Source organism: Cervus canadensis, chromosome 2, assembly GCF_019320065.1.
Source record: "Cervus canadensis isolate Bull #8, Minnesota chromosome 2, ASM1932006v1, whole genome shotgun sequence".
Classification (NCBI taxonomy): Eukaryota; Metazoa; Chordata; class Mammalia; order Artiodactyla; family Cervidae; genus Cervus; species Cervus canadensis.
Window position 1 is genome coordinate 22,871,115 of NC_057387.1, and position 24,984 is coordinate 22,896,098.

Genomic DNA, 24,984 nt, shown 5'->3' on the forward strand with positions numbered 1-24,984 from the left:
CTTCCACCTTCTCTGCTTCTAAGGTGGAACGATTAGAAATGTTCCCCATTGCTGAAGCCCTAAGTCTTTTTGGCAAAACAAGTGTGATCAACAGTGACCCTAGTGTCTGAACCACAGCCTGTTCCATGTAACTGGGCTGTAACTTATTCCTGACACAACACATTTGAGCTACTTGTTCCTAACTCCCTTACGGGTTATCTGAGACGGGGGATAGAAAGGCAGCACTGACATTGTAAGGGCAGGGCTGAAGCGTTAGAAAGACAAAACAAAAAATGCCTGATCACTCTGGCCGCCTCTCTCCATTGGATCTTTTCTCCTAGCTTTTCTCTTTCATTCCCAGCTGTGTGGTCAACAGGCCTGTGGACCTAAGGTGCCCCAGATTGAGCTATGTTCCTGGGTACCTCCAAGTCTGTAAGAAGTGAGGGCAGAGTCTGGGGGGAGGGTCCTGCAGGAAAAGTTTCTGGACCTGCCTCAGGGCTCCTGTTCTGTCTCTTTGAGGAATGACTGAAGAGGAGTAGAATCTGCAGTGGAAGGAGTGGGTTGAATTCTGCCCAAATGAGATCCTTTGGTGAGAGTGAGCAGATTATGAAATCAGGGAGGAAAGAAGCTTTGTATTTTCCAAGTGGATGGGTGAATTGAACATTTTGTTAACATACATGTGAAGACTGGAGAGAATGTGCATCTAAATCAGGGTATTTTTACAGTCCCACCATGGTATTATTTGGAACATTTCTACAAAAGGCTCAATAGCTGTGGCACTTGGGCTTAGTTGCTCTGCGGCCTGTGGGATCTTCCTGATCCAGGGATCGAGCCCATGTCTCCTGTATCGGCATGCTGTGAGAAAGAAAGAAATGTACTTGTGCAAACTCTTCTGCACTGTGCACTTAGTTGCTCAGTTGTGTCTGACTCTTTGCGACCCCATAAACTGCACCCTGCCAGCCTCCTCTGTCCATGGGGATTCTCCAGGCAAGTATACTGGAATGGGTAGCCATGCCCTCCTCCAGGGGATCTTCCAAACCCAGGGATTCAACCCAGATCTCCCTCATTGCAGGGGGATTCTTTACTGTCTGAGCTACCAGGGAAGCCCTTCTAGTGAGCCATATTGGACAATGGAACTGGCAGTAGTTTAAGAAACACAATAGGGGGTGAATTTCAGCCTAGGGTTCATTCAGTATGGCTTGAGAGTTAGCTTTTGATAAGCCACAGTAGGGCATTCATTAGAGCCTTCTGGGGACAAAAGCTAGCTTTCCCCTGGTTCTGGAAGGAAGCACAGGAGTGTTAGATATGGAACATTACAGAGATGGATTATCACTGAGACAGTCACACCCCTCACAAGGAGGGACTGTGTTGAGAAGGGTGGGCGACTTACCCCAGGCACAAAATTTAAAGGGTGTCAAAAATATAAAGAATATTTGAGTACAATGTTTACAAAAATCAAATGGCAAACTTTGACCTGCAAGCTGGGGGCTTGTTTTTATAAATAAAGCTTTATTGGAACCAGGGCCAGGGTTACAGTGAAATGAGTGAGGCAACATTATGCAAGTGCAGGATCAGATCCTATCTTTATTAAAACTGTTGCTATTCACTGTGGATTTTTCTGCACTAATTTTTATTTTTCAAATAGTGCATGAAACTATTATTCCTAATTCAGTTTTTCTGGCATGTTCTTGAATTTTGAGCCAAGGGTGGGCCTCTCACTAGCCTCCCACTAATCTTGGTACTGTCCCTGGATGACCTTGGGTTTGGCTGTTAGGTCAGAGGGCTTGGGAGAACAGCGCATTGATCAGTGTGATGGGGCAGAAGAAACTCTTCTTGTTCTGGCACCTGCCTTCATCACTGCTCATTCTTTATTGAGGAATTGCAGTGGGAAAATTAGTGGGCCACTTATCCCCACTCCTTTCTCAGAACTCCCTGAGGGAGCAAGACTAGCTAAACTGATTAATGAGAGACAGCCGATTGTATAATGTTCTATTGGTGTTATTTCAAAAGTCAGCATTCTATTCTGTTTGCTGCTGGTTGGTGAGGGGCTCTTTGCTTTCTGTTCCTATTGTCAGCACAGTTGGGTCAGCTGGGGACCTGCTATGCTCTGCACCCTCTATCCCGTCAATTACTGGATGCGTGAGAGATGGCTTTATGGTATCCTTGCAGGAGTTGGGTGAGAGAGCTCAGAGCATGTTCTGAAGGCCTACATTCTCCTAAAGTCTTAGGTCAAGAGTTGGGGTGGGAAGTAGGAGGCTTGACCATTCCCTGTAGTTCAATCCGTGCTTGTTTGCTATGAGGTAGAACCTGGCAGAGAGGAGGAGGCCAGTGATCGGCATTTGAAACCTCCAAGTTTCATAAGCCTTGAAATGTATAAACTGGCTGATGTAGCTTTTTCTATTTCCTGTAATTCTTTTTAAAGGGGAAATTGAGAATGTGCTGAAGATTTCAGGATGGTCACTGATGTATTGTTTAAAAGACCAAACCCTTGGAAGCAATCCAGATGTTCAACAATAGGAAGTTGGTTGTATAAATTGTCCATTCATACTATACACCATTAAAAACAAAAAAAAGCAAATTTATTGAAGTAAAATGATGCTCTTGATATATTGATAAATGAAGAGAAGAAAATTACACAATATCATATATAGTTTTCAAACCTAAAATGTTATATTTACACTAAATTGCTTATCAAACTATTGTCATAAATAGCAATGATTTTTATCTTAATTCTTTTTGTTTAGGTATATTTTACAATTTACTTGCAGTGAATATGTCATACTTAAAAGACAAAAAAAAAAAAAACTTAAGAGGAAAAAAAACTCACTTCCATTTCTCAGAATGAGTCAAGCAGCATAGAATCCCTTGAAAAAATACAAGGTATCAATCTCCATGAACATCAATGAACTTCCTTTAAAAATTCTTTCCCTGCCTCCCTGCTTTTCATTTTCTTTCCCCAGACTCCATCTCTAGTGGACAAATTCATAAGTTAGGGAAAAATTTAGACTGTCTTGGATTTTTAGCAAAGGATTCATAGGGCATTTTAAAGTTTTACTGTGAAAGTTATTTGTTAGCTTAAGTGAGGCACCATTTCTTCCTGGGATATGTCATATGAGAAAATATGAGGTTCCAATCCATGCAGACAGGCAAACTTCCAGCTGAATGCTTCTTTCAGAAGGCAGATGACCTCTATGCCTTGGGAACAGCTCTTCTATCAAATTTCACCTTAATCACTTATTAACTGTGTGAACTCACAAGTTACTTAACATCTCTACATCTTACAGTATCCTCATCTGTTAAGTAGGGATAGTAATGCAGGGCTGTTGTGCACTTTAGAGATGACATATGTTGAGTTTGTAAAAATAACCCGGCACACACTAGACTATTATTAATGATTAAAAGTCCTTCCGATATATATATATATATATTACCAACACAGTTGGTTAGGGAGAGGGGAACGAGCACCAAGTTTCACAGAGTGCCTTGCTGTGGACACACACATACAAACGCACATGCACACACACAGCACTTACAAAGACACCCACTCTGAAGTCATTCTACTTACAGAAGCAGGAACCTCATCAAGCTGCCTTCCACCATGGTTGGAAACAATGATGCCATGGACATTGTGCTTCACAGCTAACTCTGCGTCCTCTTTTGTCAAGATCCCCTTCAGGATGATGGGCAATCGAGTCATGCTCTGAAACCAAGAGAGATCTTCCCAGCAGATGGATGGGTCAATTGGGGACATTTGGAAATAAGGCATTGAATTTCCCTGCGGGGAATAAAAGAGAACCTTAGTCTTGAATTCCTTTGAGACTCTCATTCCAAAGACGAGGCACGTTTGAAAAGCCGCCATTTGTAAGCTTGAAAAGAGGAACCATAAAACCCAACACTACTCCTAGCTCCTTTCCAAACAAAACTTTTGTTAAAGAATTTCTACTCCCATTGCTTATTTGTTAACCATTACTTGCGTCCCCGCTCAATAATTTTGATAAGACCTGGGAACACAAAGGCAAATGAGATACAGTCCTTAATTTCAACTCCCCCCCCCCCAAATCTCAGAGTTTATTAAGTGAGATAGATAAGCAAAAGCATTTATAGGCCAATGTGATTGTTGTGACTGAGATATGTACCAGGTAACAATAACTAAGCAACACTTCAATAATCTTAAGTCAGATATTGCGTGCCTGCTCAGTCATGTCTGACTCTTTGTGACCCTCTGAACTGTAGCCTACCAGGCTCCTCTTTCCATGGAATTTCCCAGGCAAGAATACTGCAGTGGGCTGTCATTCCCTTTTCCAGTGGCTCTTCCCCATCCAAGTATCAAACTCACATCTCCTGTGTCTCCTGCATTGGCAGGCAGATTCTTTACCACTGAGTCATTTGGGAAGCCTGAGTCAAATATTACCCAATATTTATCTTAGCTTACCATGTGAATCAAATATCTATAGGCCCCAAGGTGTCCCTGGAATCTGAGCTAAGATTCCAGAAACCCTCAAGGCCAATTTGTGGCTAAAGGGTAGAACTATTGAGTCATTTGTCTGGGTATTGCAGTTGCTCATTGGCTGAGAAGGCTGGTACCATTATCTCTAATGCAGTTAAGGGATTCCAACTTTGCCACAGTCTTTTCTCTCTGGGACACTTCATCCCATTGGACTAAAGGATTTTAATGGAGAAAGTGCCTTTGTAGTCACCTTGTCCAAAAAACTACGGTGTAGCTCTCTGGTGCCCCATGGATGAGTTCCAGGTGTGAAGAGGTATTGCTGCCCGGTGCTCAAGGCAGTCCTGCTCCATAGGCATGCACCTTGAATAGGAGCGTCTTCTTCAGATGGTCCATTTATCTATGTGTGATCATTTTCTAAGTGTGCCATAAAGTAGAAAATGTTGGAAGAAACTTTTACTCTCCTGTTTCATGGGAAAAAAAAAAAACTCCTTTCCCTAGCTTTCTTATTTCCTAACACCCATCCCGGCCCAGAACACTTCTGGGGACAGGCTGGCCAGCTCCAGAGGTGAGAACAATGTCTTATATTCTGCTTGTCTGGAAGTTCTGAGCAGCAGGAACTCCATCTGCTTTTTGAACTGCTGCATCCCTAGTGCCTGGCACAGAACAGGCACAGAACAATGACTTCTTGAGGAGAGAAAGAAGAGAGGAAAAAGGGATGGAAATCTGCCTCCTGTTACACCTGCCCTCCCGGCTCCAGTATCTTTCCTACCGTCTCAGGTGATCCGAGATCTTTCAACCATAAATTCTTCATCAAGTTGACTTGGTTTGTAATGTCATGCCGTCTGTTGCCAACTTTGGGCACATCCACAGTAATGACCAGAGCTTTGAAACCCAGGGATTCCACCTTTTGGATCAGCTGCTTGTTTATCTGCCGGTTCGGGTGCACATAGAGTTGGAACCACCGCAGGCCCCTGGGGGCAGCAGCAACGATATCTTCAAGGCTACAGCTGGCATACGTGCTGGTGATGTAGCAGATACTGGCTGCTTGTGCAGCTGCAAAGCAAGTGATACAGCTCAGGTTGGAGGGCAGCGACATTCTGAACTGGGGTGAAATGCCCTATAAGTCTGTGTTCCCTCTGGCCAGCTTGCCTGTGAGTGAAGATTAAAGCTTGACTTCATTCTTCTTCCCTATCGGGCAGGCATCAGAGCTGTTTGATCAGACTGCCTGGGTCCTCCACTGTACAACTTGTCTTATAAACTCTGTATTCCATTAAAATATTTCAGGCTAGAGATGACATTGAGTCCCCAGAACCATTTCCCAAAACCATTTGAACATGTTGCAGCTTTCAGATAGGAAATGGACATCTTATGAACCCATTAATGAAGCAGAAAGGAGCTAAAGAAGGCGAAGGTTGAGAACATAATTCCAAGGAGAAGACTGAGCTTTGCAGTAGAAAAAGCATGCTATCTGGAGTTAGAAGAAAACTAGTTCTACCACTTCTTAGCTGTGTGGCCTTGAGTCTCTTTTTCTTTATCTGTAAAGGGGGAAAATGATAATATCACTCTTATAGGGTTGTTGCAAGATTAAATAGGATACCAGCTATGGAAGTTTTTTTTTTTTTAAAGCTATGAAGTGAGGAATGTACAAATGCTAGTAATAATGTTGTTGATGATGGTGATGATGGTGACAATGATGTGCCAACTGCATCTTTTTCATTTCCCACTTTAATCATTTTCAGGGGATTCCCCAAAAGGTTAATGTCACTACCATTCTACAACTCACGGGTAGAGAATTTGACCTCATCACAATTAATATTTTCAGTTCCTAACATCAACAGGGGATATAGCTTTCTCCTGCCCCAAACAACCCAACACCCTCAACCATGAAGATTTAGTAAAGCAGTCATATTCATACAGGGTATTCATATTTCAACTCAGCCAAATGTATTCCTAACTAGATGGATGTCACTTTAACTCTAGAATCCTTGGATTCATCACTTCCTATATCACAGAGTCAAAGGAAAAGACCCCAGGGAGGCCTTGGGCAACTTGAGAAAAAAAGATTTGGTTTCAGTTGAAGATGGCAAATGAATCCCAGGAATGTTTTTACCCCCTGCCCTTCCCTCTCTTACTTTTTGGTGGTGGCGAATGAGGGAAGAGGCTGAGAGGGGACTAGGGAGAAGACAAGACCCAATGAAAAACTTTTTGTCAAATAAGATGATCAAATCAACTGTGGTTTTTCGGTCGTTAAGTTGTGTCCAGTTCTTTGCAACCCATGGACTGCAGCACGCCAGGTTTCCCTATTCTTCATTATTACCCTGAGTTTGCTTGAACTCATGTCCCCTGAGTCAGTGATGCCATCCAACCATCTCATCCTCTGTCATCCCCCTTCTCCTCCTGCCCTCAACCTTTCCCAGAGAAGAGAAATGGAACATTTGGACAAGAGCACCTGCCAGGATCTTGTGTTAGGAGTAAGGTCATGACTGTCCTTGTCCTGAATTCAGAGACTTGGCATTCAGCCCCAGCCCTGGCCCACTAGGGTTCAAAGAAAGGCCTCCCCCTTGTGGCCACACTAAGCAGCCCTTCCCCCACAGGGCCAGTGCCCCTTTCTTGGGATGGCTTGGTGGGGTTTTCATACTTTCCTATTCATCTGTAGCTCCCTCCCACCCTAACCATTCTTAATAATGGAAAACTGGTATTTCCTCAATCTTAGGTGAAAGGTTATGCAAATGTGGCTTTAACCATTCCTTTTCCTACCCTTGATTCCAACCAGGGTCATGTCCCTAAGCCCCTTCCATAGAGAAGCTGGTTGCCCCTGCCCTGAAGCACACCTCTGCACACCTAAAGGGCCTTGGGAGGGGAGCCTCAAGGTGGGGGCAGCTCACACCTCTGGCTGTGCTCATTTCTCCATCAGGCCAGGCAAGGCGGTGGAAACCTGTGGGTGCGATACAAATGGGAGTGCTGATCTCTGCTCCTTGGATGGTGGTCTGCATGTCCACCTTAGACACATCTTTCAGGTACCGGGGACGGAGGCGGATTCTGTGCTGGACAACAAAGAGATGTTCTGTTGGTGGGATCATTCTCCAGCATGAAGGTGCTGCTGGGACCTCCAGATTCCTGGCACAGGTCTAGGACCTCACTGGGTCCCAAGAAACCTCTCGCAGGGTCAGTTGGCTGATGAGGCAGTATAGACAAGCAAGAGGCTCCGTTTTTCTGGGAAGCCTCTCCCAACCCCGTATTCCCATTAACCTGGCCTTCCCTGAACTTCCACTGCACATAGTCTTTCTGTTCCCTGCCTGCTCAATCAGAGGTCTGTGTCTTGGAGCCATGCCTCCATAACCAGACTCTCAACTTGTGGAGGCCTTGATTGATACATCATAACAAGAACTAGAATGGATATAAATGAGCAGGGCATAGTTCTAGGCTCTTCTCTCTTAGGTTAAACACAAGTCTGTGTGTGTGTGTGTATGTGTGTGTGTGTTGCTCAGTAATCTCCAACTCTGTGTGACCCCACGGATGTAGCATGCCAAGCTCCTCTGGAAATCTTGCCAAGATTTACCAGGCAAGAATACTGGAGGGGGTTGCCATTTCCTCCTCCAGGGATCATCATGACCCAGGAAACAAACCCAGGTCTCCTGCATTATAGGCAGATTCTTTACTATCTGAGCCATCAGGGAAGCCCAGACACAAGTCTCTACAAGGCAAGAAAAAGTCATTGCAAGAGGACAAATCCCAGAGAATGATCCCAGTTTTTTTTTTTTTTTTTTTGGTTAGAGGCTAATTCATTGAAGATCTGACTTAAACACTACTTTAGAAGAAAGTAGGGAAATTAACAAGTATTAATTATCCCAACAGAGACTTAGTTAGCTTCGGGGTCCAAAAGTGCTTGTTTTCCACAAAATACTATTATTCCTGTACATAAACTGAGAAAAATTTTTCTGGAAATGGTGATTGTGCAAACTTGGGTCAGAGAGCCTCAGTTACTTGATCTGTGAAATGGGAGTAATAATTCAACTTTCCTAATAGCCTTGTGAAAACACATGAGAAGAAGCAATTAAAGTGCTTAATATAGTGCTCAACATGTATGAAAACACAGAAGATAGTGTTCAGCTTGCATCCCATTTTCCCGTGTTTTCTGGCCTCAGTATCACAGCGGTCAGCAAACACTTTCTGTAAAGGGTTAGATGGTATATATTTTAGGCTGCGTGCCATGAGGTCTTTGTCACAATCACTTGGCTCTGCTATTGTAACATCACAGCAACCACTGATAAGATGTAGATGAGTGAGCATCGCTGTGTTCTAATACAGTTTTATTTATGGACATTGAAATTTCATATAATTTTGACATATTGCAATTCGTTTTTTGATTTTTGTCAATGATTTAAAAATGAAAAAAAGCCCAGCCTTAGCTTGTGGACCATCCAGAAACAGTGGGCCTGACCTGACCATCCAGAAATAGGCAGCGGGCCTGACCTGACCTGACCTGTTTACTGACCCCTAATTTACCCCTGTTGTGCCAGCCCAGCTCTTCTCTCTTGAATCAACCTCCTGTACTCCCCAAGACGCCTTGGGTCTCCATATTTCCTCCAGCGTTGAGCCCTCTCTCCTGTTATACCTCCAAGCCGAAAGTTCAGGCATTCAGGAGATTTAGGCTTACCCAGCTGGATTCTCCTCCCTGCCCAGGGGGCTGGACACCCTGAGACTGTTGTGCTATCTTTTCGAGTGGCAGAGTCACCATGATCAGCAGAGGGTGACTCGCTTGTGCTAGCTGTGTAGAGGCACTAAGATGAAAGTTCTCTCCAACCATCCTGTCCCCAGTTACCCACTCACCTGCGGAGGAAAACCCCCAAATCCCCACCACCAACAAAAGCCCATTATAATGTTTTGAATACTCTGTTCTTTGGAGGCAGAAACCAGAACTGCTACCTTCCAAGGAGCTTTCAACCTGTGCACCTTAGCTTAGCAATAGAAAGGATACGGAAGACCAGACTTTTTAAACGCTGCCATGTTCTCATCCCGCGTGCAGCAGTCATCAGCTCCTCCTTCGATAAAATCCCAAGTTGACTTAGAGAGGTGCTCCCGTGCATGCGCCTGAAAGTCTGTCAAACACACCAAGGGCATTTCTGGACCTTTAAAGGAAAAACCAAAACCAACCAAACAAAACCCAATGAGAAGTCTTCAGATATTTGAGAAGGGTGAAGGGGTAGACTATAGCACAAAGCTGTTTGGATTCAACAGGAACCCCCGTGTAATCTTCATCTCAAAGGAGGGGCTGCTCAGTCTGCTGTTTCCCAGACTGAGAGCAGGGGGTCCTGTTGCCCTCCTCTGTCCTCCCAACTCCGGCTCCCACTCCTGGTTATTGGATCTCCTAACTGTCCCTCAGGGCTGTCCCCTTGTTTCTAGGCCTGCTGTCTCAGGTCTTATTGAGGCCCCACCACCTCTTATAAGATTATTATGAAAATTTCTTATCTTATCTCTCAGTCTCCATCTCGTCGCCCTCCAGCTGCCTGGGACCTTTCTAAAATGTAAGTCTGGTCATGGCTGTTGGCTCTCAAGTGCCCATGGTGTGGCATTTGCACTTTTCTAGGACCTGGCTCCTGACACACCAGCTTAATTTCTTGGTGGCTTTTTCTTGACAGCTGAGTCACTATAAACAATTTCTGAACATTCTGGAAGGCTATTTCGTATCTCTGCCTTTTGGGAAGGAGATCCACCAGGGCAAGAAAACTGGATCTGAGCAGAAATCAGTATCTTGGAGGTCCCAGAAATCTCTGGGTATATGAATACATGGGGCAAGTCATTAAAAAGAATTCATTTGAACCAGTTCTAATGAGATGGATGAAACTGGAGCCCATTATACAGAGTGAAGTAACTCAGAAAGATAAACACTAATAGAGTATACTAACACATACATATGGAATTTAAAAAGATGGTAACAATAACCCTATATGCAGGACAGAAAAAGAGACACAGATGTATAGAACAGACTTTTGGACTCTGTGGGAGAAGGCAAGGGTGGGATGATCTGAGAGAATAGCATTGAAACATGTATATTATCAAGTGTGAAACAGATTGCCAGCCCAGGTTGGGTGCATGAGACAAGTGCTCGGGGCTGGTGCACTGGGAAGACCCAGAGGGATGGGATGGGGAGGGAGGTGGGAGGGGGGATCAGGATGGGGAACACATGTAAATCCATGGCTGATTCATGTCAATGTATGGCAAAAACCACTACAATATCATAAAGTAATTAGCCTCCAACTAATAAAAATAAATGAAAAAATATATATCAAGGCTCAAAGCATTAAAAAAAAAATGAATACATGGGGCAGTTAGTTCATTATCTGGTAGGAAGCTGACTTTTTGCAACTCTTTGGCTGGGTCATTGAACATGATGCTAATTTTGAGCCCAAGAAAATGATACATGCTCTCTCCATTCATTCCTATCCCCTTATTTGAACCTCATGAATACCTGAAGCTTGGTACTTCTGCTATGACCATCCCTGAAAGAGGAAAGAGGGCAGGATTAGGGGACAAATCTCTCTAGTAGGAATAAGTATCTACAGAGCTGCTGAAGGCACTGGTTATGGTCAGTCTCAGCATGTAGAGCTTCCACATAAGAGGATTCCACTATGAAGGGTGATGAAATCTGTAGTACATAGCTCAGCATATCTCCCCAGCAGTTGGCCATGGGGTGAGAGTTACCTAAAGGCTGTGGGTAGAAACTAAGTGCCTACCAAGTTATCATCTGAAGGATGTGGATAAGACCCAGGGACTAGCGCTTCCAACACTAATGAGGCAACTCCCTTAATGAATGATGGGACCAGAGAGGCCAGATGAAATGTGGGGTGTTGGGAATCTTGGTGGAGGTGGGGCTGTGCCAAAATCCAGTTAAGTCAAAGAGGAAGGTAGCCTAAACACCCGCCTGAAGAGCTAAGCAGAAAGAAGTTATACAACAGACAGGAAACACCCCTGGGATGTGCCGTGAGTTCTGCAAGGAGGCCTGGAGGTGGACTTTGGAGCACAATCAGTGACTTTCATTGAATGAATTCATCATTGTATTTATGCAACTGTACTGCAATCAATTATTTAAACCTCTCTGTGCATAAAAGGGTTAGTAAAGCAGACATGAGAATACTAGACTTCTAAAAGCTTGCATTAAGTTTGGACCTTGGCTGAAGTCTGGGAACTTGGATTTCAAGCGGGTTCCCACCATTTCCTGAAAAGAATGTCTCTTTGGTCTAAACTATTTGTGCAAACAATGTGCTCTATGCTGAACATCTGCTTTCCCTCTGAGAGCCCAGAACTTTGGTACGGGTTAGGCAGACAGTGTCCCTATGACCAGCTCCCAGGAAAAAACTTTGGGCACCAACTTTCTTTTTTTTTTTCTTTTTTAACAACCAAATATGTAATTTATTAGAGGAACTTGGGGATAGGGTGTTCCCACTGTTGAAATCTGACATTTTCTGAAAATCAGTGCCAAGATATTTCTCCAACTGCAGAGTAAACAGATAAAGAGATGGGCATCTAGGAAGGCAATTAGACACCTAGAAAATGTGTCTAGAAGGTCTACCATGAGACTTAAGGTAGTTGCAGAAGAGGAAAAAGGAAGTCAGACAGTAATTAAACAAATGAACTCAGTGTCCATAAAATGAAAGAAATGAGTTTGCAGACTATAATATCTCACCGAGTTCCAGGCTGGAGAGATGAGGGAAAACTCTTAGTATATTATGATAAAATCCCAGAACTCCAGTTATTAATAGAAAATGGTATATGACTTCAGGCAGAAAGAACAAATTCTATAAGGAGAAAAATCTCGGACTGTTAAGAGTTCTTTTACCATGCTGGAAGCCAGAAGACAGTGGAGTTACATCTATTCAATTCAGTTCAGTTCAGTTGCTCAGTTGTGCCTGACTCTTTGGGGCACCAACTTTCTAAAACAAGCTTTCCGGGTAGACAACAAAGTGCCGTCACAGCTCATTTTGGGAGGAATTAACTGCATCGTCTGTGAGGCTACTGGGAGAGGATTCTTGGGAGCTTATGCCTGTTTTCCTCTAGATTTTGCCCTTTGTCCCTTGCTGATTTTGTTTTGCATTCTTTCACTGTAATGAATCATAGCCTCAACTGTCTACTGTGTCCTGTAGGTCTTCCTCGTGAATCACTGAACCTGAGACCCCCAACACACTTTGCCTCCCCAAGCAGTGGGACAGTATGTGACGCTGAGTTGCTGTTCATAAGTGTTCAGTGCTTGAATTTACCATTCCCCTGTGTATCATCTCTCTGCTTTGTGGGCTGAGAATTCATCATCAAGTTTCAACTCCCAGTGTCTCAACAAATCCCCATATCCTAAACATTACCCACTCACAGAAATGTTCTTCTGCAGACTTTTAGCATAAAAACTTAACAGTATTTGCTTCTATTCTAAAGGAAATGGTACAGCCTCACTCAGAATTACTCGCCTGGAATAATGTGAATAAAGCTGCTTGGAAATAAAGAACACAGCATCTTTACATATAGCTGTGAGGCGAGCAGAAGTAACGCAACTTAAATTAGGAGTAGGCCTTCCTACTATCAGGTAGCTTTCACTTAACAATGACCACTGTTTGCCAATTAGGACCAATTAGCTTTCACCGATGTTTGCCAATTAGGAAATTAGGAAGGGGGCGGAAACCCCCCCAGGAAAGTCCCGCGCGCCGAAAGTATTGACCAATGAAATTGCTTTGCAAACGTGTAACCAATCCGCTTCTCACCCTATAAATTTGTGTAACAGCTTGGGCTCGGGGCTCTCTGACCCGCACCACTGCGTTGGTTGCGGGCGGAGAGTCCTGACTCGAGTCAGTAATAAACTTCCCTTCCTGCGAGTTGCATTGTCTTGGAAGCCTTCTCTCTTCCCGCTCGGGGATTCGGACATCGGCATAACATATAGCAAGCACAATTTTATCGAATGTCTAGCTACTATTTCCCTTTTCACCTGCTATTTCCTTTTTGCTTCCCAGTGAAGTAGATGGAGGAGTTATTAGTTTCCTCCGAAGAGAATGGAGCCTGGGAAACAAAATACCTCGTGAAGGATCAGACAGTAAATTATTACAGGGGAAGGCTCAGAATCATATCTTGGTCATTTCTAAAGGTAGACAGTCTCCATTTTCAATTTCATGGTACAGAGCAAAGTAGTTGGCTTACCTAAATTACTTGTTATACTGAATTTAAAAGAATTTTGTAGAGTGAAAGTGTAATGATGGTGCTTCTTTATTTTCTTTTCATAGCATATGTAAAGTTTAGTCGAGTCGTGAGCCCGTAATTTTTACTAGAGGTCCAACATAAGGTGTATAACTGAAGAGAAGGACAAATGTGTTGTTTCAAGTTTTCCCTATTTGGGAAGGAAACTAAGCACTACATGTTTTTATGTATTTCAGTTTGACCCATACTGGCTTTAAAGCCACAAGAAATTAAAGGGAGGATCCAAGTTGTCTAATGGGTGTGTTTTGTATTCCCATTTCATTTCATCTTCATTCCAGCATTTTTTTCTTCTTTTCTCCTCTACCCCAATTATGCAAGAGGAGGAGAAAAGGATGAAAGTCTTTTGCTCGCTAATCAACAACTTAGCTCATTTTAGCTCATTTCATCTGTTTAGTTTTTTTTGTCTATGGTAAAAAAAAAAGATGAGGTGCAACTTACATACCAGTAATAAGGAAACTAAAATCTAAGAGCAAGGACACTCAGTGGTACCTGCTGCTAACGACCTGAAGTTCAAATCTTCCCAAGTGAAGGAAAGGGGAAGGTCATAGACTGGGGCTGGTTGGCATTTCAAGGCAGATTTTGCTTTCTTCAAAATTGTTAAGTGCCTACCAAGTTAGGCTGGATAACAACCTGTCTTCCTCTGGAGTTTCATTTGGCTCATATGTTGATGTCTCTTTAGGAATGCTTTGACTTGTATGCACCCTGTAAGAAATCTTGGGGTGGGGGGCGGACATCACAGTGCAGGTGTCTGAGATTCAAGGGAGAATCTCAGGGCTATCTCAGATGACCTGCCTCCAGAAGCAAATGCTTGGTGTCCTTTAAGACCATTTGGCCTTGTCCCCTGGGAGATTATGCCAAGTTTCCCAATGGAGTGGTAGAGATAACATCAAGGCTACATGTTGGGAGCCTTGTTTGAGACATTACTCTGTTCAAGGTTGGCTGACAGTGCTTTAATCTCTTTGTGGGTGACTGTCTCAAGGACAGTGGCTGCAAAGCCTGGAGCCATTGCCATAGCAACGGTGGCATTGGAACCGGAGAAGCTGTAGCAGGAGGAGGCCCTGGTAGTGGAAGGTGTGGGGGCAGGGGAAGGAGGGGTCCTGGTGTTGCTGGAGCCACAGGCGTGTCAGGACCAGGAGATGAGATTCAACAACACCCACGACTGAGGCAGGCGAGCCCCCAGGGAACCCTGAAATGAGGAGGAAAGGTCAAGGTCAGGGACGTGGATTCCTCTGTTGATGGACATCAGATGAATGGATACGTAAGTTGTGGTCCATATAACACAATGGAATATTACTTGTCATAAAAAAAAAGGAACGAAACTGGGTCATTTGCAGAGATGTGGGTGGACCTTGAGATTATCATACAGTGAAGTAAGTCAGGAAGAGAAAAACAAATACCAGATATTAACGCATGCATGTGGAATCTAGAAATATGGTATAGATGATATTATTTGCAAAACAGAAATAGAGACACAGAGAGAGCAGACATATGGACACCAAGGGGGAAAGCGGGTGTGGGATGAATTGGGAGATTGGGATTAACATATATACTCTATTAATACTATGTATAAAATAGATAACTGAAGAGAACCTACAGTATAGCTCAGGGAACCCTATTCAGTGCTCTGTGGTAACCTAATTGGAAAGGAAATGCAAAAAGGAGAGGATATGTGTATGCGAACAGCAGATTCACTTCTCTGTACAGTGGAAACCAACACAATACTGCAAAGCGGCTAAACTCCAATAAAATATAAAAACAAACAGGACTCAGACTCTCGGGAACATAAGGTCAGATATCAGAGTAAAGATGGGATGGGAGTGTCCCTAACATTGGAGGGCCCTGAGGAACTAAGGGTGGCGTTTACATGGGGGCCTGGAGTGGGTCTGACAGGTGCCGGTAGTCTAAAGCTGCAAGAACGCACCCAGGGTTCTGTCAGCCCAGGGTCAGTTCTGGCCTTTTCCCTGAGGCTTCCCACACTGAACTGAGGACTCAGGACCCCTTCCAGGACAAGAGGGCTGTGGTTTTGTTTTATTCTGTTTGTGCAATAATAATCCGTCCTCTCCAGCCACCACCCCACCATCCTCTCTCATTAGCCGGTTTTTCTTCCCAGTCATTAAAACTCCCCTCTGGACCTGTGGGCACATCCTCCTATGAAGAGCAGTACACATGGGCTCTTCAGAACCTATTCTGCAGTTTACTATGGAGACTGTCTTTGTTTTACTCTAGGAGCTCCGTTTAAGGAGATTGTGAGGTTGTGAGGGGAGGTACATTTATATTAATGCTCATTCTGGAGCTGTTGTGACCTAACTCGGTCATTAGTGACCCAGTGTCCCACCTCTGCTGATGGTAATGATTGCAAATCCTGCCTGGTGTGAATAAGAAGACAGAGCGGCTGTGCTTGATGGAGCTGAGAGGGACTTTAGAGAGACGGAGAGACATCCACAAGTTCACCGCAAAACAGAATTAAAAAATGAACCTGGGTCTCCGGTCTCTATGTTCAGAGCTCTTTCTGACATAGTATGTGACTCAGAATTTCTCTGAAGAGGCTGGCAAAATTACCTGGAATTTGCTTCTCCTTACCTGGGCATTAGTTTCTAGCATAGACCTGAGGTTTCTAGAGACCTAATTTATGTACACTGGATTTTATCACTCCAACTCCTTCTGAGCCTGCTTGGTTAGCCAGTATCAGCAAAAAGGGGCTGAAGCTGGAGGAACAGAACAGACTCTTCTTGTGTAGTCAGTGGCCCCACACTTGTGGAGGATGGAGAAGCAGTCTGCTTCAGAGGAGGTTACTGACACTTAGCTCTATGAGCAAAGGCAAGTTACTTGCCCTCTTTGGACCTCAGTTCCTCATTGGAGAAGCTATGGGTTTTATATATTTAGGTATAATTTCTACCAGATTTGGCGGGGGGGCTTCCCAGGTGGTGCTAGTGGTAAAGAACCCTGCCAATACAGGTGATATAAGAGACTCAGCTTCCATCCCTGGTTTGGGAAGATTCCCTGGAGTAGGAAATGGCAACCCACTTCTGTATTCTTGCCTGGACAGTCCCATGGACCGAGGAGCCTGGTGGGCTACAGTCCATGGGGTCGCAAAGAGTCAGACACAGTTGGGTGACTAAACAACAACAATACCAGATTCGAAGCCACCAGAAATTAAAGGTTGGGCTGATGTTCACGAGGTCCTCATTCTATGCTTGCTTTGCCCATAAAAATGCAAAGACCTCTGTTTAGATGGATCACGTTAGCATTCTTGTTCAGCCCTTACTTCATGGTGATAAAGTGCAGAACAGGGAACCAGCCCCTTATCTGGGCTGGTTCCTGACACTAACCAGCTTGAAGCTCACAGACATCCTTTGCTCTTCTTCACCAACCTTGAGGCGGGTTTTTACAAGCTCCTCTGACCCTGTGGTGCAACCAGAGGCTTCAGTGAGGAACACATTCACCAGTCAGGGCACCGTTTCCCTTTTCCAGGCAGGTTCTCACCCCACCTGGGTTTCCAGATGGCCCATCTGCTAATCCATCTTCCTGCACACGTATCCTCTTCTTTCCCTGATTTCTCCAAACTATTGGCTGATTTTTCTTTCAGGAAATCTTTCTCACTTTTCCCTTTCCCTAGTTTCTTCCGTCTCCTTCCCTTTTCCATCTGCAAACCAGAAATAACCCCCTCGTGGTGGATGAGACTGGTGTTGTGGAGTTCCTTGGTTTATGAACAAAGTGAAAAAGTTTTGAAGTCGCATTAGACTTGGTTAAAGAAAACCTCCAAAGCCTTTGAAAATATCCTCAGGGGCACAAGATTTCTAGCCTCTGTCACCACAGAGTTCTTTCTTTGTCTAATTAAGCCTAATTGTCCTCTTCATCAGAGTTTATAAAAACAAAAGAAACTATTTAGTACACAATCTTCTTAGCTTTCAGTTTTAGCCTATTACTAGCCATACAGGATTCTATACTCATTTGCATTGCAAATATGCTAGTTTTCTGCTACTCTGGAAATCAAGTGGGTATTTTCAGTAACCTAGGAATCCAGCCACTATCTTAATAGCTTTCTTTCTATGGGAAAATATGCGCTGAGTTCCAAACAAATGACCTCCTCGTAGAGCTTTGGAGCACAAGCCTCTTTGTGAATAGTGTGTTTTCTATGGGGGTATTGGCTATCATTTAGGACATACTGGGAGACCGTGATCCAAGGGTTCACAGGGTGTTTGCAGAGATTGGGAATTTTCTTCCCTTGAGCAGTGAAATCATTTGATTACACAAAGACCCTTGGAGACAGCGTGGTGGCTCCTTAATAACAAGAATAGTGACAATAAATTCGCAACCATTTATGGACTGCTTCATGATGTGTCATGTGCGGTGTAGCTTATTCTAGGTGCATTAATGTGTAATCTCCAAACACAAATATTATTATCACCATTTTGCAGGTGAGAAACCGGAGGTTCAGAGAGATTAAAATATTTTGCCCAGCATCACATATCTAGTCATATACTCTGTCTCCTGTGGCTTGGCTCTTAAGCATCACGAAAAGAAGCAAATATCTGCAGCCAAGTGTGGTTTGTAGGGTGAGAGCTGGCATTGAAAATGGTGAGAGTCCCATTTTATAGATGAAAAAATTGAAACTCAGAAAATTCAAATGAATTGTCTCTATTCACACAATGAGGATGGCAGGGCCTGACTAGGAATTCCTCTGGTTTGCTCTGAATATTCTTTAGTTGGCCAGTACATGGTGTTAGTGGTTTGCTAGGCTTCCCAGATGGCGCTAGTGGTAAAGAACCCGTCTGCCAATGCAGGAGACGTAAGAGACGTGGATTCAATTAGGAAGATCCCCTGGTGGAGGGAACGGCAAACCCACTCCAGTATTCTTGCCTGGAGAATCCCATGGATAGAGGAGCCTGACGGGCTACAGTCCATGGGTTGGCAAAAGAGTTGGACATGACTGAAGCGAATTAGCATACACACGCACAAGATCAGTTCAGGTCTCTGCTCTGTAGGGTCAGAAGAGTGGCACAAGGACTGCCCTGGTGATCCAATGCTTAAGACTCTGAGCTTCCAACACACGGGCTGTGGGTTCAACCCCTGGTCAGGGAATTAAGATCCCACACTCCCTGTGGCATGGAAGAAAATAAAAGAGCACACAAAGTGAGCTTGATCAGTTCCCACAAAAGCTAGGCCACTGGGAAAGGTGTCCTGTGTGGAGATCACTGCCCTGCATCTTCATTTGCTCAGAAAGGGTGAAGGGCACTGAACAGATGTCAGAAACTACACAAAGGTTCAGAACAAGCTCTGAACTCTGCTGTTTTCACTCCTGACTTGAATTCTTGTAGGCATAGCTCTACGCAGGAGTGGCAGCTCCTGAGAGGCAGCCGGAGAGGAGTGAGAAGACAGAGAATCTGCTCACGATACTCCATGAGACATTAGTAGCTGAGGGAGTCCATGGAGTCAGGAAGACAGGATCTCATAAGTGTTATGCCTTGGGAAACATGGGCTCAAACTCAGCTCTGCTGCTTGTTCACCAGGTTCCATGGACAGGTTATTTGTAAAAGAAGATTATTAATGCCTATCCCGCAGGGCCTCATGAGGACTAAACACTGTAGTCCACATAATGTTCCTAGAGCAGTGCCTTGTACAGACGAAAGTGAAAGTGAAAGTGTTAGTCGCTCAGCCATGTCTGACTCTTTGTGACTTCATGGACTGTAGTCCATCCTTCAGAGGACCAGGCTCCTCTGTCCATGGAATTCTCCAGGCAAGAATACTGGAGTGGGTTGCCATGCTCTTCTCCAGGTGATCTTCCTAACCCAGGGATTGAACCCAGGCATCTGCATTGCAGGCAGATTTTTTACTGTCTGAGCCTCCAGGGAAGCTCTTGTATAGACTAGACTATCCTTAACTGGTAGAACCATTGGCATTCTTTCTCTTGTTGGACATTCTCCTCTGAGGCTCTGGAAGTTGAGAGTGGCTTTCACCTTTGAGTAATTCTGTGATTTCTTTCCTTTTTTATTGGAATATAATTGCCCTACAGTGTTGTGCTAGTTTCTGCTGTACAGTAAAGTGAATCAGCTGTATGCACACAGACACTCCCTCCCCCGTGGACCTCTCCCCCCACCCCTCACCATCCCACCCCTCTCGGTCATCACAGCACTGAACTGAGCTGCCTGTGCAATGCAGCAGGTTCCCACCAGCCAGCTATTTTACACATGGTAGTTTACATTTGTCAATCCTAATTTCCCGATTTGTCCCACCCTCCCCTTCCCCTCCTGGGTCCACCTGTCCATTCTAAGTCTGCCTCTCTATTCCTGCCTTGGAAATAGGTTCATCTGTACCATTTTTCTAGATTCCATACATATGCATTAACATACAATACTTGTTTTTCTCTTTCTGACTTACTTTACTCTGTATGACAGACTCAAGGTCCATGCGATGCTATAATTCAAACTGTGTTGGATTTACTCATTGGTTAATCCCACAAGGCTTATCTAGTGCACACTCTCAGCCAGGATGAGCAGAGGCAGTCACTGTTCTGCACATGCTTCTCAATGGTTTCCAGCTGCTTATAGGTAGGCAGGCTTTATATGACTATTTATGGGGAGTGGAAGTGGCATGTGTTCATTTGGGGCCAAGAATTTAAGAGCTTCTATGTGACTCTATATCTTTTTTTTTTTTTTCTCCTGTTACAACATTCCAGGGGCCATGTCCATCAGGAGGCATCACTGTAGGATAAAGGTAGCTTGGATCCCTGAATCATCACCTGAAAAGAAGGAGCCCTGGAGATCAGCTGATTTTTTGTGAGTTAGAAATAGATGTTTGAATGGTAAACCATGAAGAATTCAGGGTTTACTCCTTACCACAGCATGTCCAAACCTAACTTATTATATCAAGGCATCATGCCAAACACCACAGGTTAAAAAAAGAGCTACATGATGTTAGTCTCTATTCTCAAGAAGCTTACAGTTGAAAGAGAAGATGGATTTCAACAGCAGATTCTCCTTTAGTTGATATGATGTTGCCTATAACAGAAATCCTTTTCTAGGAAGGGTTGCCCAGGAATATGGGAATATTCCCATTGCTTCTCAAATGGGTAGCCCATAAGTGATGTTCCACTTCATCTAGTCTAGAGAAGCTCCAATTCTCATCTATCTATAAAGTTAGGTTATGGCTGTCTATCCCACAGAGCTCTTGTGAGAATCAAAGGATCTTGTCAAATGCAGAATAACCTAAGGATAATAGTAAGTTATCATTTAAATAATAGTAATGATAATAGTAAATTATCATAGTAAATTATTACTATTACTTCAATAGTAAAGACTTTGGAGTTTTGCTTCCTGTTAGGAGGTAGGATATCACAAAAAGCAATTTCTCCCTTGATCCTGTTTCCAGACTCTTTTACAATTCACTGATCTGGGTGTCTTTCTATAAATACCACCCTGACTTGATCACTGTTGGGGGCAGTTCTTCCCAGACTGATCTATAGATTCAGCTTGCGTGCATGCATGCTCAGTCTTTGGAAACTTATGAATTATAGCCCACCAGGCGCCTCTGTCCATGGGATTCTCTAAGCAAGAATACTGGAGTGGGTTGCCATGCTCTTCTCCAGGGGATCTTCCTGATCCAGGGATCGAACCTGCGTCCCCTGCATTGCAGGCAGATTTTTTACTGCTGAGCCACTGGGGAAGCCAGGTTCAGCTTGACCCAATCATAATTTCAGGATGCTATACACTGGAGGGAATTGTTACCCAATTCCAAGCAAACTTATTCCCCAAAGAAACTACACCAGCCTGATTGACAAACATTAACTTTTTTGCCTTTTAGAAGCAGTCCCTGCATCACTGTTATCTTCTGTCTGTGGCCACAAAGCAGTGGTCAAGTGACAGAGTAGATCCCTGAGGGCAGGAACTGTGACTTTTAGATTTTCCAGAACCCTTTTAAGTGGACATCTATTAAGCTATCTTCCCCCCTAAAGACGTCCATAAGTACTCCCTTGGGGCTGTTTCTTGGTGGCCTAGCAGTTAGGATTTCAGGCTTCATTGCTAGGGCCAGGGTTCAATCCCAGGCCTGAGAACTGAGATCCTGCAAGTTGTTTGGTATGGCCAAAAAAAAAAAAAAATTACTCCTTCAGGTGGTTCTAAAACTTAACTTCCCTGGACAGAGCCTCTCTATCTATAGTTTTTTTTTTTTTTTAGTATAATTGTACTTCAATGTTGTGTCAGTTTCTGTTGTACCGCATAGTGACTCAGCTATTCGTGTACGTATATCCCCTCTTTTTTGCTTTTCCTCCCACTTAGTTTACCACACAGCATTGGGTAGAATTCCCTTGTCATACAGTAGGTTCTCATGAGTTACCTAGTTTATACACTACTATGTATAAAATGGGACTTCCCTGGTGGCTCAGACGGTAAAGAATCTGCCTGCAATGCAGGAGACATGGGTTTGATCCCTGGGTCGGGAAGATCCCCTGCAGAAGTGAATGGCTACCTCCTCCAGTATTCTTGCCTGGAGAATTCCATGGACAGAGGAGCCTGGTGGGCTATAAAGTCCATGGGGTCGCAAAGAGTTGGACATGACTGAATCACTTTTTTTACTTTCTTGTATATAAGAGATAACTCATGGGAACTGACTGGAGTGACTTTGCAGCAAAGCCTTCCTTTGCCAGGCCCCTCAGGGGCCTGCCTCCACATGGCATCTTTCTGCCAAGACTCTTCCTTTGAAGACTCACATTTGAGCACCTCTGGTGCCTCCTAAAGTCTCTAGCCCCTCTTCTTGTCCCACCTGCCACCCGCTCTCCCACCCCAGTTCCAAGTACACGGGAGACAACCAGCAACACACCTGGTCTTAGCCTCTTCCTGTACCTGGGGATAGTGGTGTCCGGCGGCAGCCACCCCGATCTTGGCTCACAGCTGGCTGTGGTGGGAATAGCAGGTCTCCATCCACAGCCCCCTGAAGACAGAAGAGGTTCAAAGTTACAAGTTAATCTTTAACCGGAACAACATCCAGCTTGGAAGCCAGTGAGCAAGTGGGCCAAAGCATGTTAACCATGAAATGAACTTTGCCAATTTACCTCACATTAAAGTGACACTCATTACCAAATTCAACCTCAAAATAAAATAGTTGCTAATTTGCTCAAGCCATATATTTCTCCCCTGGGGCAGCAAGGAGATCAAACCAGTCAATCCTAAAGGAAATCAGCTCTGAATATTCATTGGAAGGACTGGGGCTGAAGCTGAAGCTGAAGCTCCAATACTTAGGCCACCTGATGTGAAGAGCTAACTCATTGGAAGAGAGTTGGCTGGGAAAGATTGAGGGCAGGAGGAGAAGGGCGACAGAGGATGAGATGGTTGGATGGCATTATGGATGCCATGGACGTGAGTTTGAGCAAACTCCTGGGGATGGTGAAGGATGGGGAAGCTTGGCGTGCTGCAGTCCATGGGGCTGCAAAGAGTCGGACACGACTTAGTGACTGAACCAGTGCTTCTAAGGTGGTTAGAGGAAGAGAATCGGTGATTTCGGTGGAGAATTACAAAACCCCCCATGCTGTAAAGGAAAGGCTTGTCTGGGGAAGTGCTGAGGGGATGGGTAAGGAGCAGTCACACCTGGGAACCGGTGCACAGGCAGCAGTGGGGACCCCGCCAGGATGGACTGAGGGCTGTGCTGTGTCGAGCCCTCCAGGCCTGACCAGAGACAAGTAAGGGAAGCGGGGAGAACCACTGACCCTTCAGAGTGGAGAGATGACTCAGTGATCAGGTGGAAGTCTGAGGAAGCCAACGCAAGCATCATTGTTCAGCCGCTCAGACTCTTTGAAACCCCATGGACTGCTGCACGCCAGGCTTCCCTGTCCTTCACCATCTCCCAGAGCTTCCTCAAACTCATGTCCATTGAGTCGATGATGCCATCCAACCAACTCATTCTCTGTCGCCTCCTTCTCTTCCTACCCTCAATCTTTCCCAGCATCAGGGTCTTTTCCAATGAGTTGGCTCTTCGAATCAGGTGGCCAAAGTATTTCACAATAGTACATGTTTAAAAAAAAGAATTCCCCAAGAGCAGTCCTGTGGAGCTCACTAATGTCACTAATTAATGTCCAATTTGTCCAGGCCTTTCCTGCTGTGCTCCTGAGCCAGCCCTTCATTCTGCACCAACCACCAGTTATGAATTGCTGACAATAGTCCTGACACGTCGCACACATTCTTTCACTTGATCTTCACAGCAACCATATGGGTCAATATTATTTTCCCATTTTTCAGAAGAGAAAATGAAGTTAACTGGCCCAAGCTTTCCATCAGTAATGAGAAGAGTTGGGATTTGCATCTAGCCTGTAGCCACCATTCAATGGCAGGTGAAAATTCTAGGCTGTTTCAAGGACCACGGCAGTGGGATTTCCCTATCTTTTAGAACCTGCAGCTGAACTGAAAAACAACTTTGCTGCTGATAAATTTACTTGAGGGTAATTGCTACCTGCTATATGACCACTAGATGGCAGGCTTACCTCAGAAATATTTTCAAAGTGCCCAGACGGCAGGATCTCAAAATTCCTTTTCCGCAGTGATTTTCATCCCTCCATTATCAGCCTCCAGGCCATGCCCACAGTCAGCTCTCTCACCCCCGGGCCTCCTCGCTATCCAGGAGACATTATGTCATGGTCAGGAACACAGACCCTGGAGCCCTGTGAGCTCCTGAATGCCAGTCTGTTGCCACTTCTAACTTCGGAGTGCTGCAGCATCCTCACAATGTCTCCTACACTTTAATGTGAAGTAAATGAGTTAATACTTATAACGTTCAGGTAGTCGGTAGACCAGTGGAGGTTCTATAGCTCTCATCACTAGGTTCATAGTTTGAATCAACTTCAAACTAGGTTCTCAAGTTTGAATCTAATATGAAGTCCTGGGGATCTTTCAAATCTGGTCACTGAGCTAAGGAACATTTTCTCTTCTTTAGTATCAGCCTTCACTGCAGTAGCCTAAGTGAATTAATCCCCACAGGGGACAGAGGGACACAAGCAGAGCTGTTTGAGGTGGTTTGTAACATCTCTCGAAGTCCAGAGACTGTGTTCATGATGGCTTCAACGTTGGATTTGACACCGGGTTGGCCAGGACAGCACCAGTGGGTGTGGAGCGTGTTTCAGGAAAAGGTTGTAACTGGATACTGTTTGCTTTTCAGGTGGCCCTGGGGCTTCCCAGGTGGCGCTAGTGGTAAAGAACCTGTCTGCCAATGCAGGAGAGAAAGGAGAAGTGAATTTGATCCCTGGATGGGGAGGATCCCCTGGAGTAGGTCATGGCAGCCCACTCCAGTATTCTTGTCTGGAGAATCCTATGGACAGAGGAGCCTGGCAGGCTACAGTCCAT

At 44.6% G+C, this 24,984-nt stretch overlaps 1 protein-coding gene across 3 annotated transcripts in view; it reads right to left on the minus strand.

The window, feature by feature from the left end:
• Window positions 1–22,603, minus strand: part of HAO2 (hydroxyacid oxidase 2) — a 30,103-nt gene extending 7,500 nt beyond the window's left edge. Inside the window, exons 1-5 of one of the 3 annotated variants that reach the window (XM_043459518.1) lie at window positions 22,475–22,603; window positions 9,417–9,555; window positions 7,314–7,465; window positions 5,196–5,479; window positions 3,545–3,754 (exon numbers count right to left, since the gene is read on the minus strand). In XM_043459518.1, coding sequence (XP_043315453.1) covers window positions 3,545–3,754; window positions 5,196–5,479; window positions 7,314–7,465; window positions 9,417–9,547 — 777 coding nt within the window. In that variant the 5' untranslated portion in view covers window positions 9,548–9,555; window positions 22,475–22,603. Of the gene's footprint in view, window positions 1–3,544; window positions 3,755–5,195; window positions 5,480–7,313; window positions 7,466–9,416; window positions 9,556–22,474 lie in introns of those variants that run through there. The other 2 variants (XM_043459524.1, XM_043459533.1) reach the window with 2 other exon arrangements.
• Window positions 22,604–24,984: the final 2,381 nt, after the last annotated feature.